This window comes from Daldinia decipiens (genome assembly GCF_022478715.1).
Source record: "Daldinia decipiens strain CBS 113046 unplaced genomic scaffold F4813scaffold_36, whole genome shotgun sequence".
NCBI lineage: Eukaryota > Fungi > Ascomycota > Sordariomycetes > Xylariales > Hypoxylaceae > Daldinia > Daldinia decipiens.
Window position 1 is genome coordinate 227090 of NW_026054579.1, and position 13801 is coordinate 240890.

General features: G+C 47.1%; 4 protein-coding genes across 4 annotated transcripts; 2 read left to right on the forward strand and 2 right to left on the reverse strand.

Annotated features, from left to right (window-relative positions):
* Positions 1-4063: 4063 nt before the first annotated feature.
* Positions 4064-5637, forward strand: F4813DRAFT_382590 (uncharacterized protein; the record flags this gene model as incomplete). The annotated part of the gene is made up of 3 exons (XM_049245826.1): positions 4064-4138; positions 4190-4478; positions 4529-5637. The coding sequence occupies 3 exons, from the start codon at positions 4064-4066 to the stop codon at positions 5635-5637; spliced, it is 1473 nt and encodes a 490-aa protein (XP_049096531.1).
* A 1315-nt stretch (positions 5638-6952) lies between these two features.
* F4813DRAFT_392563 (inosine monophosphate dehydrogenase) lies at positions 6953-8399 on the forward strand (the record flags this gene model as incomplete). The annotated part of the gene is made up of 5 exons (XM_049247297.1): positions 6953-7076; positions 7175-7755; positions 7839-7924; positions 8039-8215; positions 8291-8399. The coding sequence occupies 5 exons, from the start codon at positions 6953-6955 to the stop codon at positions 8397-8399; spliced, it is 1077 nt and encodes a 358-aa protein (XP_049096532.1).
* Positions 8400-8459: 60 nt separating this feature from the next.
* Positions 8460-9308, reverse strand: F4813DRAFT_392564 (uncharacterized protein; the record flags this gene model as incomplete). The annotated part of the gene is made up of 2 exons (XM_049247298.1): positions 8460-9031; positions 9092-9308. 2 exons carry the CDS (start codon positions 9306-9308, stop codon positions 8460-8462), a joined length of 789 nt encoding a protein of 262 aa, XP_049096533.1.
* A 2366-nt stretch (positions 9309-11674) lies between these two features.
* Positions 11675-12703, reverse strand: F4813DRAFT_204564 (uncharacterized protein). Its single transcript, XM_049239588.1, has one exon. It carries the CDS (start codon positions 12342-12344, stop codon positions 11922-11924), a length of 423 nt encoding a protein of 140 aa, XP_049096534.1. The 5' UTR covers positions 12345-12703; the 3' UTR covers positions 11675-11921.
* Positions 12704-13801: the final 1098 nt, after the last annotated feature.

The following is a 13801-nucleotide window of genomic DNA, read 5'->3' on the forward strand; positions in this document are numbered from 1 at the left end:
ACATTTTGGATTGTATACCTAATGTACATATAGACAATACATATATTACTACCTAGGTTAGATGTTGTAACAAGGCTGTGATTGTAGCTGATATCAAAATCCGGAACTATCGTTGCCGCTGTATGTGCATTATGTATTAGCGTTCATACATGGTTTAATAAGTTGGCAACTCGACTCGGAGGAACCGACTCTTTTACGACCCTTGCTCGGCGACTTTTGAATCTTGATTGATGATCGATCTCGAACAGTCTAGTGCTTTTTAATAGAAAGGGTCCGTACCGTATATAACAGTAGATATGTATAGACCACCTTACATGACTTACATAGTACACTTACATACATAGTACTTGGGTAACGAACGAGGCGGCACCTGTAACCGTATCCTACTATGTGTTACGTGTCTACCATGTAGCTCTGTAACATGAGCTGGACATTCGGGCGTAGGAGTGATTCGGAACGATCAGCTTAGCTGTAATGAAGTCTCTCATCTCTCATGCACATGCTCAGATAGGTAAACTCTCCAACCACATCGTATAAATGCTACGGTATGAAATGAGTACTATATGAACGAGTCACCTATATCCCTTGTAAATGGCAGGTAAAGACGGTAAGGACATGGGGATGGGATATTGGACTAGTTGTAGTAATGTGTTTAACGATTCCGCCGACGTCTCAATGAAGGTATGATGTATCATCATCATACCAAGATCCTGAATAGGGTTAAGCGAGAAACTGATTGGATACGAGAGCGTAAGAGAGCAAAAGAGGGTGAGAAGGATGTCGCAAGCAAAGCAAAGAGCCACTTTTAGTCCGTTCTGTTCCCTCCCCCCCATGTGACATTTTGTGCCATTTTGCGCCTTTGCTGCTCGTGTCCATCTTCATCTTTTTTATCCACACCCCGGCCTCCGATTGTCTTAAGCCCCCTTTATTACGTTTTCCGAATTTATCCTTGATGAGGAGGGTGTTTTTCATCATCTTGGATTTAGTGAATTCAAGCGCCGTCTCGGCCATCCTTCTACTTTTTGTCTTCCGTCTTCCGCTTTGTTTCCAACCCAAGCATACCGAGTATTAATTAAGAAATTAAGAAGGAAGCTAAGTAGCGAGATGAGCTAGAAATGTAGAAATGAGGTAGATCCTCCACGAGCCATAATTATGACCGAATTCTGCCGTGTCCATTTCATTACAGAGTACGGGATACGTTTAAATGTCTTAGGCATATATACATACAGATACCTATATACATAAATACACTATATGGATACATGGTTATCTATGTACCTAGTTAATGCTTCAATTATGTACATACATGTAACGGACATGGACCCTGGCTTGCTTCTATTGGCGGATAAAGCAATCATATTAATGCTAGCCCCAGTAATCAAATATTATCATGTACATACATACAAGAGAGAATACTAAATAAGATGAGAGGAAGAGTTACCCACCATCAGATATGTACATATCTAACCTACAGTAGTAGTAACTGGATATGTGCGTACATATGAGTCCATTCCAAACATTTCAATGAGAAGAACCCACTCTCAGCGTTGCATTTTCAGAAATATTCATCCTATGACACACTTGAAGCTTACAGTGCACACACATATCTACGTTGGTAGGTACCTACATAATACATGATCGCTGCATTTAATATACTGTTGTATTAAATGTACTTTGTTGTAAAGGATTGATGCGACAACCATCCACCGGAAAATGGACAGTACCTACAATACAAACGGACGATATGCGCTGTCCGAGAGCAACTGCGCAACTAAAAAGCCCTGCGGTAAGGAGGGGCTTGCTGACAAACTTTTCTTCCTTTCCTTCTGGGAGCCCCTGCCTGGCCAATTACATATTTGTGCCTACAACAGGTACCTAACCTAATCTGCCAATGTACCTAGGTATATGTAGTAATAGGTGTACATCCATATGCCGTTCTCTTTTTAATCTTTTGTTTTTAGATACACACCCCATTCCTATCCCCACTATATCACCCTAGCAGCCTAGCGGCCTAGCCTTCCCAGAGTGGTATAATACATTTGCATCATATGGCAAAGCCAGCCAGATCGGATGTACCTTCCTAGCTCCTAAGAGTAAATTGCTCTTTCAAAACACTCCCTAGCGAACCTTGACGAACCCAGTCGTGACCACTAGAATAATGCTAAAATCATGCTAGCTACGCGTTTAACGCCACTCCCCGTCGTCACTTTCTTCTCAGTCGGTTCCATTCAAAGCCTTGTTCCAACTTCCAAAACTTTCAACACGCCAGCCCGCTTAAACCCACGGCCCACATTTACCTACACCTTTAAACAATAATACAATGCGTACGCATCCACGCCTCTTCCCTCTCACACTATCCAGACTACCTAGACTTCCTAGACTACCACCTCGTAAGCCCTTGGTCCTTGGACGCCTCCGAACCGTATCCACGGCCCCACGGTCCAATGGTCTGCGGTCCACGGTCCAGCCAATCCATTATCCGCGGTCAGCTTAGCCACTCACACGCTCCACGCTTCACGCTTCCATGCTCACAGGGTGTCAAGCAGGTCAAGGTACCTGAGGGAAGGGGGCAACCTAGAAGGAAAGAAAGAAAAAAAAAAGGCTTGGTCCAATGGAACGCGCCAATCAACGATCGATGAGCAACCACACAATCCAGCCAATCCGGCCCAGTCTCAATCCGGCTACCTGCTACTACTGCTACAGTACCTAAAGTAATCACTGCATACTCCAGTATTGTCGTGTAAGTCCATTGTACATACAAACAAGCCCTTCGTTCATTCAAAACAGTCATTCATTCATTCATTCATTCATTATTCATAATATCTAATTCCGTACCCTGTCTTCCCTTGGAACATTCGTGACCATACTATTTGTCTGTATATTATTTATTACTTTCATAATACCCCAAGTTTCAATTGATGAATCCTGTTGTTCGTGGACCCCAGCTATCTCCGCCAGGACAACCCTGCCGAATGTGAATATAGAAAAAGAAGTAAAAAAAAGCAGTCGACACGAGACAAAGCCGGGAAAGGAGGTATAGAAGGGACTCAGTTTGGTAACCTAATAAGTTGCCCGTTTCCCTGTGCAACCGCAGCACTGCAGCACCGCAGCACCTTGTCCTGTCTGCTATTGAATTATATCGAGTCTATTTCCTTATCCACATCGTCTCAACGGCAACCTACCAGCTGGATATTCTGGAATCAGGAACGATCAAACTCTCCGAACGTTTGCCTCCTTCCTCCCCAGAACCTACCTTCTCGTTCGACATGGCTCATCAGAGATGACCCGTCACTAAAAAAAAAAAAAATACATAATCGTCTGTACCAAAGTCTTCTTGTAGGACTTCACAGCTCAGGCCGTCGTGGGAGCAACTCAGCATCAAAGTGAATGGAACACAACAGTCAGGAACTTACTTGTTACTTCACAACGTCACCCCCTAGATACGGCTCCATACCTCACCGCGACCTCAACCAAACCCTTCATGACTAGGAACTCTATTTAATTCATTTCTTTGTCACTCCGATCTTCTCTGTCCTTTACTCAAAACGCCAAACCAGATTGATCCCACATGTCTTCAGTCGCCGTGCCCTCGAGCTTCCGCCCGTACCTCCCATCTCCAACCCATATTACGGCACATCCGCTACGCCATACCCAAGACTATAGCAGCAACAGTAGCGAAAAGCTACGAGACCATCTGCAGCTCCGTGGAACTGCCTTCTTCAAGGGTGGTCTTCGAACGCCCCCGGCCGAGAATAACATGAGCGCCACATATCACAACCCCGTGTTATCGAACACGTACAACAGCCATGTAGCTCTAGCAAGACAGCCGGCCGGCTTAGTGCAGGCGGATCGAACTGGAGGAGTATTCTGTGATGTCGTAACTGGGTTCTCTGCAGCTCATCCGACTCACCAATCGCAATATCAGCAGCATTATCCCTCCCAGACGATTATTCCTCAGCAATCGCACCCGTCTTCGAGGCCATCGACTAGATCGACCACCCCCGCCTCTACTGGCAATCTCAGCGCACATTCGGAAGGCACAGTCTCCAAGAAGGACTCGACTATGGTAACCCACAGTCTGCAACTCCCCACATGTATTAGTCCAAACGGGGGGAATCTAGATGATTTTGCCGCCCTAGTAGGTTTCGATTTATTCTATTTAATTGTACATCGGCTGACATATTCTTAGATGACCTGCTTCTTCTGGTTCGAAACCATGGATACGATAAATGCTGCGGAGCATATCAAGGAACGTTCACCCTCCGAGCCGATCCCCTCATTATCCGCATATACCGAACCTTGTCCCGCGTATAAGCAGTGGGTTAACAAAACCCTTTCCACGACTCAAGTAACGCAGAACGTGATCCTATTGGCGTTGTTGTTTGTATATCGGCTGAAAAAGGCGAATCCGAAGGTGAATGGTAGCCCGGGTAGCGAATACCGGCTCTTAACAGTGGCTCTAATGTTAGGCAACAAATGTAAGTGTCTTGGTAGCTTTGTATCACAAATTTTCTAACAAGTATCCTAGTTTTGGATGACAATACCTATACGAACCACACGTGGGCAGAAGTTTCGTCTATTTCGGTACAAGAAATTCACGTCATGGAAGTAGAATTTTTGAGCAACATGCGATATGGCTTATTGACATCTAAGGAAGAGTGGGAGGAATGGTTAAAGAAGCTGGCTTGCTTCCACGAATACCACGAAAGAGCGGTTATGGAAGAGAAGCGCCGAAAAGCCCCGCCTCCTATGCTGATGAATATACCCTCGCCGACTCACGTCAAATTCTCTCCGCAACTTTCACCGACCGGCATCCTATCGTCAACAGGGCAGGGAACATCATTAGCTCTTGCGGCGGCATATTCTCCTAGCTCTGTAGTTCATGCTCAAAGCTGGAATGCTTACCATCCTACCCCATCGGTTTCCCCGCTTGCAGCCAAGCCGAGTTTAGGTCACCCAATGGTGCGAAAGAGAGGGTTAGAGGAAGGAGACATAGTTGAGCCCGCTCCGAAGCGAATCACTCGCCAACCGCTTGTTACAACGATGCCGCCGAATCAGCAAGTTCATGGGAGCGCCGGACCGCTTCGACTGCCTGTGCCACACCTGACGCTTGACACAAGCCAGGCAATCATCCCACCCGTATACCAAACCCAGTCCACCTACTCGCAGCCGAGTGTGTCGTTACCACCTCTCGGGGCTGGAATGAAGGCTATGTCGACAGTATACCCCACAACGACTGGGTGGGCGCCCCAGGGATCGGTGCTCACTACTTGCGGACCGCAGACGCCATCCTATGCGATTCCGTCAAACTATGGCACTCCGATAAAGCGAGAGAGCCCAACGGGTTTAACTCCGTTTGGTTCGTCTCCGTTAGCCGAATCGTATGGAACCCATACTCCGATCTCAAATTCGCCCCTGGTATACCTACAACAGCGAGCGAGTCCTTACAAACCTGTTCGTCGCGTCAATACCCTTCTCAACCCTCCCCCGTCTATTCCGCTTTCCCAGTATCACCTGGGCTCGAGCCAGATGCACTACCAGCCACTGGGTCGACGATATGATTTGCGCTCTGGTATCGTTCCTGAGTTTCTCCCTGCATATGCCAATCAACGGCCCCCGAGTCATTCCCACCAATAAGCAACTGCATTCCTGTTTCGGCATTTTAACAGTATGCAACACTTCGACAAGTGTATTTTTATTTTATTTCTATTTTCATCGCATCACATTCCCTGCATTGGCATTGGCGTTGGCCGGCGGTATACAGTCGATATGAATTCGACACCTCACGGATAAGGGCATGTCTTTTGGGGTTTGTTTTTTGCGGTACAGCTGGCATCACACTACACAGGCGTTTGGTAATTTAAGGCGGACAAATCTTCATGGCATTCGAGCACGACTTAGAGGACGAGTGGCGTGGCGTGTTTTGCGAGGCCAGTATGTATCTAAGCTGAGTTTAAGGCAAACCAGCTAAGGTAGTCAACGAAGGAAGGATTACTGAGAACCAAGGGTGATGTAGTCATGAGACTAGGAACCATTTTAAGCAATCGGTTTTTAGTAGGTTGCATTCATCCAGATAGATGATAGATGGATGATTACCAGCAATGGTAACAAGCCAGAAAAGAAGTACAGAAGAATTCTTTGGGCCAGCAATTTGTGTTTTGTCGCAAAGTTTGACTGGTGTGCTGTTTCATTAAAACGTATTAATGAAAATAATACTCTCTTTCTGATTGCGGTGTTATGATGTCATGTCAACCAACAGGTACAGTACTTAAGAGATGTCCAAATATATATATCAGCTTGATGCGGGGAATCAAGGTGGGGGGTTCCCCTCATTGGGGAAAATTAGATGCCGTATGCCTCTTCTAATTGGTTCCGAGATGCAGGTCTTATGGAAGGATGAGATTAGGTAATTAATCTTAGTATCCTAGTATCCTGGTATCTTGGTATCTTGGTATCTTGGTATTTTCAATAGTAGCAGCTTACATACAATTCACATATATTTCGTGCTTTGATGACCTTGGCTTATTATCTCAAACCTTGGTTGAGAGAGAACATTCCGAGGAGATATTTATATATCAAGTAACAACTTTGGTCTATGCGACGCATGAATCATGATGTTTGCTCTTTTTTTTTTTTTTTGGTGGTCATCCCTTACTCATGATTCGGGATTCAGGGACTTTCCAGTCAAAGCAGAGTTGATGCATCGTAGGGAAACTCGGACGTGAGGGTCAACTGAAATTTAGAAATAATTCCATGGCAAAAAGGAAAGGAAGGTTCTGGTTTTTGTTTCTAACCTCGGCATTTCCGCGGAGATGATAACTTTTAGATATATCACAAACACCACCGAGACAAATCACCACCACTTCTCTCTAAGTTACCTACCTAAGGTACCTAGTTTATAACATTCAGTTCCAACATTCAAATGAGCACAGCGTACAAAAGATTAGCGACCATGGCAGCCTCACGTATGAAGTCGTGGTTCCCGACCACCGCGTCCCCTCTAATCATCAGTGCACCAATGGGCGGAGTTGCCAATATAAGGCTGGCAGCCGAGGTAACAAAAGCTGGAGGGTTAGGTTAGTTGCTCTGCAGATGACTCTACAGATGACTCTACAGATGATATAAACGATATCAAGTCTTCCCTGGTGTGCTGATAGGTATATCAATTTCCTAGGTTTTATCCAGGCTGGTCGGGACTTCAACCCGGACTCACCTGCACTAAAGAAGCTCGATGACCAACTCACCCAAGCGTGGCAACTCCTCGACCTAGAGGCATCTAAGAATGATAGTAGCTACCTACCCATCGGCGTGGGGGTTCTCACATTCATGCCATCCGCACGGTATTTTGGTGAGACGGTCGTGCCAATTTTGAAGCGGCACAGACCAGCTGCGATATGGCTATTTGCGCCCTCGCCTAAAGCACCAGGAACTCACTCGGCTATCGTAAAGGAGTTAAGGTCTCGGGGAAGTCCGTGGAACCCCAAGATTGTGGTCCAGGTCGGGACTGTGGCGGCCGCTCGAGAGGCGGTCGCCTACGGAGCCGACATAATCGTCGCGCAGGGTATCGACGCCGGCGGTCACCAGTGGGTGAGCGGTGCTGGTATTGTGAGCATAGTTCCCGAGGTCATAGATATGTTGCGCAACGAGTTTCCCGACAAGGAGATTCCGGTTTGGGCTGCCGGCGGTATCGCTGATGGTAGAGGGGTTGCGGCAGCGCTGGCATTAGGTGCCGAGGGCGCTGTACTCGGTACAAGGGTGAGTCCCTCAATACCGGTCTATGCAACCGATGAAAGTCATATGTGCGACAGTTGACTTGCTGACATGGAGTGCCTACATAGTACATGGTAGCACCCGAGTCTGACGCGCAAGACTACAAGAGAAAGGCCATCATAGCTACGTCAGATGGAGGCTCCAATACGGTAAAGTAAGTTCTATCTATATTCTATCTATATATCTACTACCCCTTTCCTTACCTTACCTATGTACTACTCGCTAGAATCGAGTGTGCTAACATACTGCGCTTATCCGCGCCACCAAGGTCGCAAGTCCACGACCACATCACAGGCGAGATACACTGGCCCGAGATCTATGACGGCCGCGCCATCGTTACCCCAACGTACCGCGACCACGTCGCCGGGATACCTCTAGACGAGAACGCGAAGCGGCTCAACGCTGCCAAAGACAGTGGCGACGTGTCCAGGCTGGTCACTTGGTCGTAAGCAGCCCTGGTCCTCTTTGCTCGTATTGTATATATATATATATATATAACACTCTAGCTAACCTCTATTAGCGGAACGGGAGTCGGTTTGATTAAGAAAGAGCAGCCGGCCGCGGAGATCACGAAGGAGGTGAGGGAGGAGGCACTGAAGGCGATTGGTAGCCTAAAGTCATTACTTTAAATACGCTTTGCTACTCCTTATTAAGGCTGTATTAGGGTTGATATCTATATAATTCAGTTCTTATATGAAATTGTATGCCGCGCACATTAGCGCAGCAAGTAGAGTTGTGCTGATAACCCTACTCCTGGCTGAACTATTGTCTTTGTCAACGGTGGTCTGATTGTTAACAGTGGTCTGGTTGACAACGGTGGTCTGGTTGACGACGTTATCATAACTAGGCAGCGGCTCCTCTTGATCATGGGCAGGCCTACTTGTCTGAACGAAAGACTCGTGGCCAGAGTACTGTTGGTGGCCAGGGCTTAATCGGGACTGGTCTTCATTAATCCATGACAGACCGCAGGCACGGATCAGCTTGCCCGCATTGGTGTCCCCGGGATCGTCGTCGTCGTCATCATCACAGTCGGAAAGCACGCCGTCAAAACAGCGTATATCGGGCGTGAAAGTATAGTACCCATCGAAGCCGGTGGGCAAGATATTGTTGACTACCGTGTAGTCCATGACTACCGTAGCGTTGAAGTCTGTGAGGCTGGACGCGGTAGGGTTTGCGTTTTCCCTTACGAGTGAGAATATATGCTCCGATGTCTCCCCGTCGAAATCGACGAGGCGGATCTCAGGGTGTACTACTAAGCCCGCTGGAGTATGGTGTTAGAGACATGCCAGCTGAGTGAAGCTGGCAAGTGGGTTAGACGTACTGTTGTAGTGGAATATGCAGGTGCCATTATGGTAACCAGTCTGCTCCGCAAGCTCCTCTGTACAGTTCGTCCATGAAGAGGTTAGTATGCTTTGGTTATATATCGTGGTGAAGCCGTTTCTACCGCATTCACCCCTGAATTCGAACTTATCACAATCGGCCGCCGCGAGGGGCAGCAGAAGCGCCGCAATAGAGAAAACCGGTGTCCAGGTCTTCATTTTCTAATATCTAGTAGATATAATACGATTTAATAGGCGAGGGGCTCGCCAGTTTGAGTTTCCTGAATAACTACCTAACCTACCTAACCTACCAGGTAGTTATGTATAACTGTTACTTTATAACTGGCGAGAGGCGACGTCAAAGCTGGAGTATAAGTACTCGAGGCTATTAAGACTGCCTTGCGCCGCCTTGGTGACGGTGCTGACCATCGATTTAGGCAGTTGTTGGTTGAGAAAAAAAAATACCATGTAGGATCTTTGTCTATGCCTCTGTTGAATTTCTTGGCGGCTGAATCCCTTTAACACCACCCTTGATAGATTGCTGTTAAAGCCGGGGGTTTGAACTACGACAAGGGGCTGGTATATTATATCCGAGTGGCCGAGTTTACGAGGGGTTATTGTGTCGAAATTTTATGGCTTAATAGGAAAGTAATTTAATAGCCGTGTTTACTTCTCTACGCGATTTGATTGGATGTATAGCCAGTATATGATATCTTCGAGTATGTAAAGTATTGGGTAAACGTGCCCAGCTTAGGAAGAGCCTTCAAGCTTGAGATGTCTTTGTGAACTGTTAGTTATATTGGAAATAAGTCGAGTAAAAATTAGCCTCTTTAGGGCAACTTCTATTCTTCTATTTCCGATTTTACCAGTACATAATAATATAGCAAAACCGAGTTCAGTTATAGTTAACAGGAGAGTAGGAGTAGGTGGAAGGATGTATTCACCTGCACGAGTTGCATCTATTCTCTGGTTACTACGCAAATACCCTCTCCCATATCTCTTCTACGTGGCTCGTGGTTGATTCTTTAATCGAACGCTGAATCCATGATTCAGGTTATCCCTTATAATTCATGGCATTTTCGTATACGCGACGAGCACTCTAAAAGGGCCAAACTCGAGCGTCATCCTTATCTAACTGCTATGCCGAGATTTGTTTATTTCCTTAACAGATTAAAAAAAAAAAAAAAAGGACTGTCAATTGAATTACGATATTTTCTATAACTCTCGTATTTCAATACCAATTTGGGTTTCGGAAGTGTACCTACGTTGGAGCTCTTGATATTTAGGAGAACCCCAACCTAGTGGGATATAATAAGGGTCCATTAGATTGCTAGAACGTATTATAGGTATGTGTCTGGCGTAAACATATCCAGGTATACTCTCCATGTCTTGATAATGGGGGCTCGTTTAGCAGTAATGATTTCAGCTATCACCTACAAGATGACAGGTCCCCCTTATTCGAAGTCTAATTTGATATAATATGGGTATTGAAAACCCTCCTTGTTGCCGATAAATCTTACTGGAAAATTAGAAGAATAGTAGTAAGGGGAATAACGCACTTCTAACACCTGGTTTCTTTCCATCTCTAGGAACGACTCTTGCCCATCCCGTCCTGGGTTTACTGTTCTAGTTCGTATTGACAGTAATAGTAATCAGACATACCCAACTTAAGGCGGGACACATCAGAAGTGTACTCTTCTACTCCGGATAGGACATACTTCTTCCTTGACGATCTTACGATATTCTTCCTAATGTTACCAACGTGCTTCGGTTACAACAAGCATAGCGTTACAAGACAGGTGTTCTACCTGCCAGCTAGCAAAGGCTCTAATGCCCGAGCATCACAAGCTCGTGTCTCGGCTCGATGCTGGCCAGTTTGTTCACGGCTAGTCGACGGCGTGGGAGCTATTGGACCGAGCGAATTGCGGCCGGCGTAATAACATCTTAAATATTCTGACACCAAGTAGTAGCGCAAGGAAAGAGTCGGTATAGGATGAGGCACCATAGGTACGTTACGGACGTGTTGCTTATTTGAAGCTGACTTATGAGATAAGAAAGAGTTGGCAACTTGGCCGTGGAGTCGTGTCAGGGGTCCACCTGTACCTTATGCATAGAAGGCGAACATATGTTGTACGACAGAACAGGTCGTGGCAGAAAGGTACTGAAGTTGAAGAAGAGCTTTGGTGGTTGGCTAAGAACTAATATGATTGGTTTAACGCAGCGATATTGCGCGACAAGGGGGCTGAGTTGGCATAGAATGGAATGTGGCCGAGAGCCCGATATAACTGATGGTGGGTGCACAGGTAAAGCACTCCGTTGGGCATCAACGCTAGATTGACGATCAACGAGCGTGGGGGCAATGAGGCGACCTAGGTCCGTTGGTCGAGTGGTTAAACTCACCTGGGACCTTCAGCGTTCGGGGTGGGTTCCTTACTACGGCAAAACACCATCGTGAGAATGGGAAAATAGGAATAGGTAGAAAATTCATCAAAAATAATATGGTAGGCGACCATCGCTCGCTATGCCAATTCAACCCCAAACTCCTATGCCTCGTACAAATCTTGTTCTCGTATCATACACACATGATAAACCCGATATAAATAACCGTTACTCGTGATTCATAACAAGAGCCCGTTCATTCTGCTGTTGGCCGCCGTGTAAGCCGGTCTGTAACTACCTAGGTAGGTATCCGATAAAATTCCTGTAACTAGAGCCATATGCCCATCGTGTTGCCTCTACCATCCTCGTAGGGCGCTGCCGCTCGCAGTCGTAACTTTTTTCAAGCCGCATAACTTCGTAAAGACGATCCAATATCGGAATAGATGAAGCCTGCTATGCAGGCGCTGGAGGATCGCCGCCGGCGCCGCCGGTACCGCCTTCCGAGTTGCCTTTCGAACCGGAAGATTTGCGACGATGACGCCTCTTGCGAGTAAAGCGAATTGACCTCCCGTAAAAGTATAGGAAGGCAAAAAAGCCGACCAGGAAAACCGCTAGGAGAATACCAACTACCACGCCGATAGTGGTGTTTACGCTCGCCCCTGATCGCTTTTGTAGGTTCGATGCATGATCATGGGCGGTTGGGAATATGCCAAGACCATGGGCAAGGAGCCGGCGCGCCTGGGATGAGACCGACTTGAGAAGGGGGAGAGTGCCATGTATGATGAGCTCTAATGCGGATGTTAGGCCCGGACCAAGTCTTATGGCCGGAGCCAGAGAGGAATCGGGATTGTGAGGATTCGTCTGGGGTATATACATTTCAGGCAATCTGCGCACCGACGGAGTGGAAGATTAAGAATGATAATTTCGAAGCATGGCGCGCCATAGGCGCAGTGAACGTCGAGAAACGAAGTAAAAGGGCCCGGCGACGAAGGGAATCCGGCCAGAGAAGAGAAGGTTGGGCGAAGGGAGCGATTTTATTATCTGCAGCCTACTCCAACCAGCTCTGTAAGGTCGCAGCGTGTAACTAGCGATCACTATCTCGCGTGGGCCGACGGCCACTCACTCTAGACGCCTACATCAGGTGTACAGCCGAATAACTGACGACGATAGCGGGGTCGTTGATGAAGGTTGGCCGGAATCTTATTCGTCTCGCTGTTCGGCAACGACTAACGACGATCGATTTGGGGACGTAGTACATGGAGGACCTACGGCGCAGACGGGGAATTTGTGATAGGGTCAATGTGTGCGGACTCAAAGCAGTAAGACGATATAATTCGTCTATAGTATCTTCTTGAGCTGACACGCTGTAGGATCCCGTCTGTGGGAGCTGCTCCGGCGCCTACAGGGACCACCACAGAGGTAGGACATGACGATATGCAGACCCCGAAGCTAGGTAGATCTCAGCGGAAAGGCAGTCATACCCTGGTACACGGAAGAATCGTTAGGCTAACTCGAGCGAAGGTGGCCGAGTGCCGGAGGGCGGATTCTATATGTAGCGGTTGGACAAGCACTACCCGGATAAAAGAGTTGATGCTCAGTGGCTGCCGTGGAGCCGTGGAGCCGTGGAGCCGTGTGTGGTTTGGCGGTACGTATTCCACGATGAGACAGCGTTTAAGTGCATTGCCCAAACAGAGAAAAAAAAGGGGGGGGAGGAGATGGATAAGATAATGATGCGACGGGATGCAATGGTATGCCATAGTACAGCTCGTGCATATGTAAACCGGCGCCGGACAGATCCTTGCAGTTCAGATCGCCAGGTTGGTCGACGAGGGTTGCAAGACCCAGGAATGGGGAGTAGAGTAAGACGTAAATCCTGTGCTCCTGCGGTGATTCGTTGCATGTCGAATGGGGATTGGATTAGAATTGGCGATGCTGCAGGCTCTCGTGCCCCTCAATCAGATTGGAGGAGTATACCACATGTATACCGCATTTATACCACATGCAGGAGTAAGTAGCATGGGCTAGCTGCCAGCTCATCGTTCAACCCATTGACCATTGTCCGTTGAAGGAAATGGCGAAAGTGGGAAGAAAGAGTAGGCGAATGAGGCGAGCATCCTGTCGTGGAATAGAAGTCCAGAGGGTCATAGGAATAATTCTCTAAATGTTACATCAGTGCGAATTCGAGGAGGATTTCTTTTAGGGGTCCATACAGGTAGCATGCATATGTCGGCTACCCATGTAAAATATGTGAAGCCTGTTATGTTGTTGTTGTTGGCTTTTCATACGGAATATAAGAGACTAGAAATAGTGTGGGTGCGTTGTGTTGGTTCTCA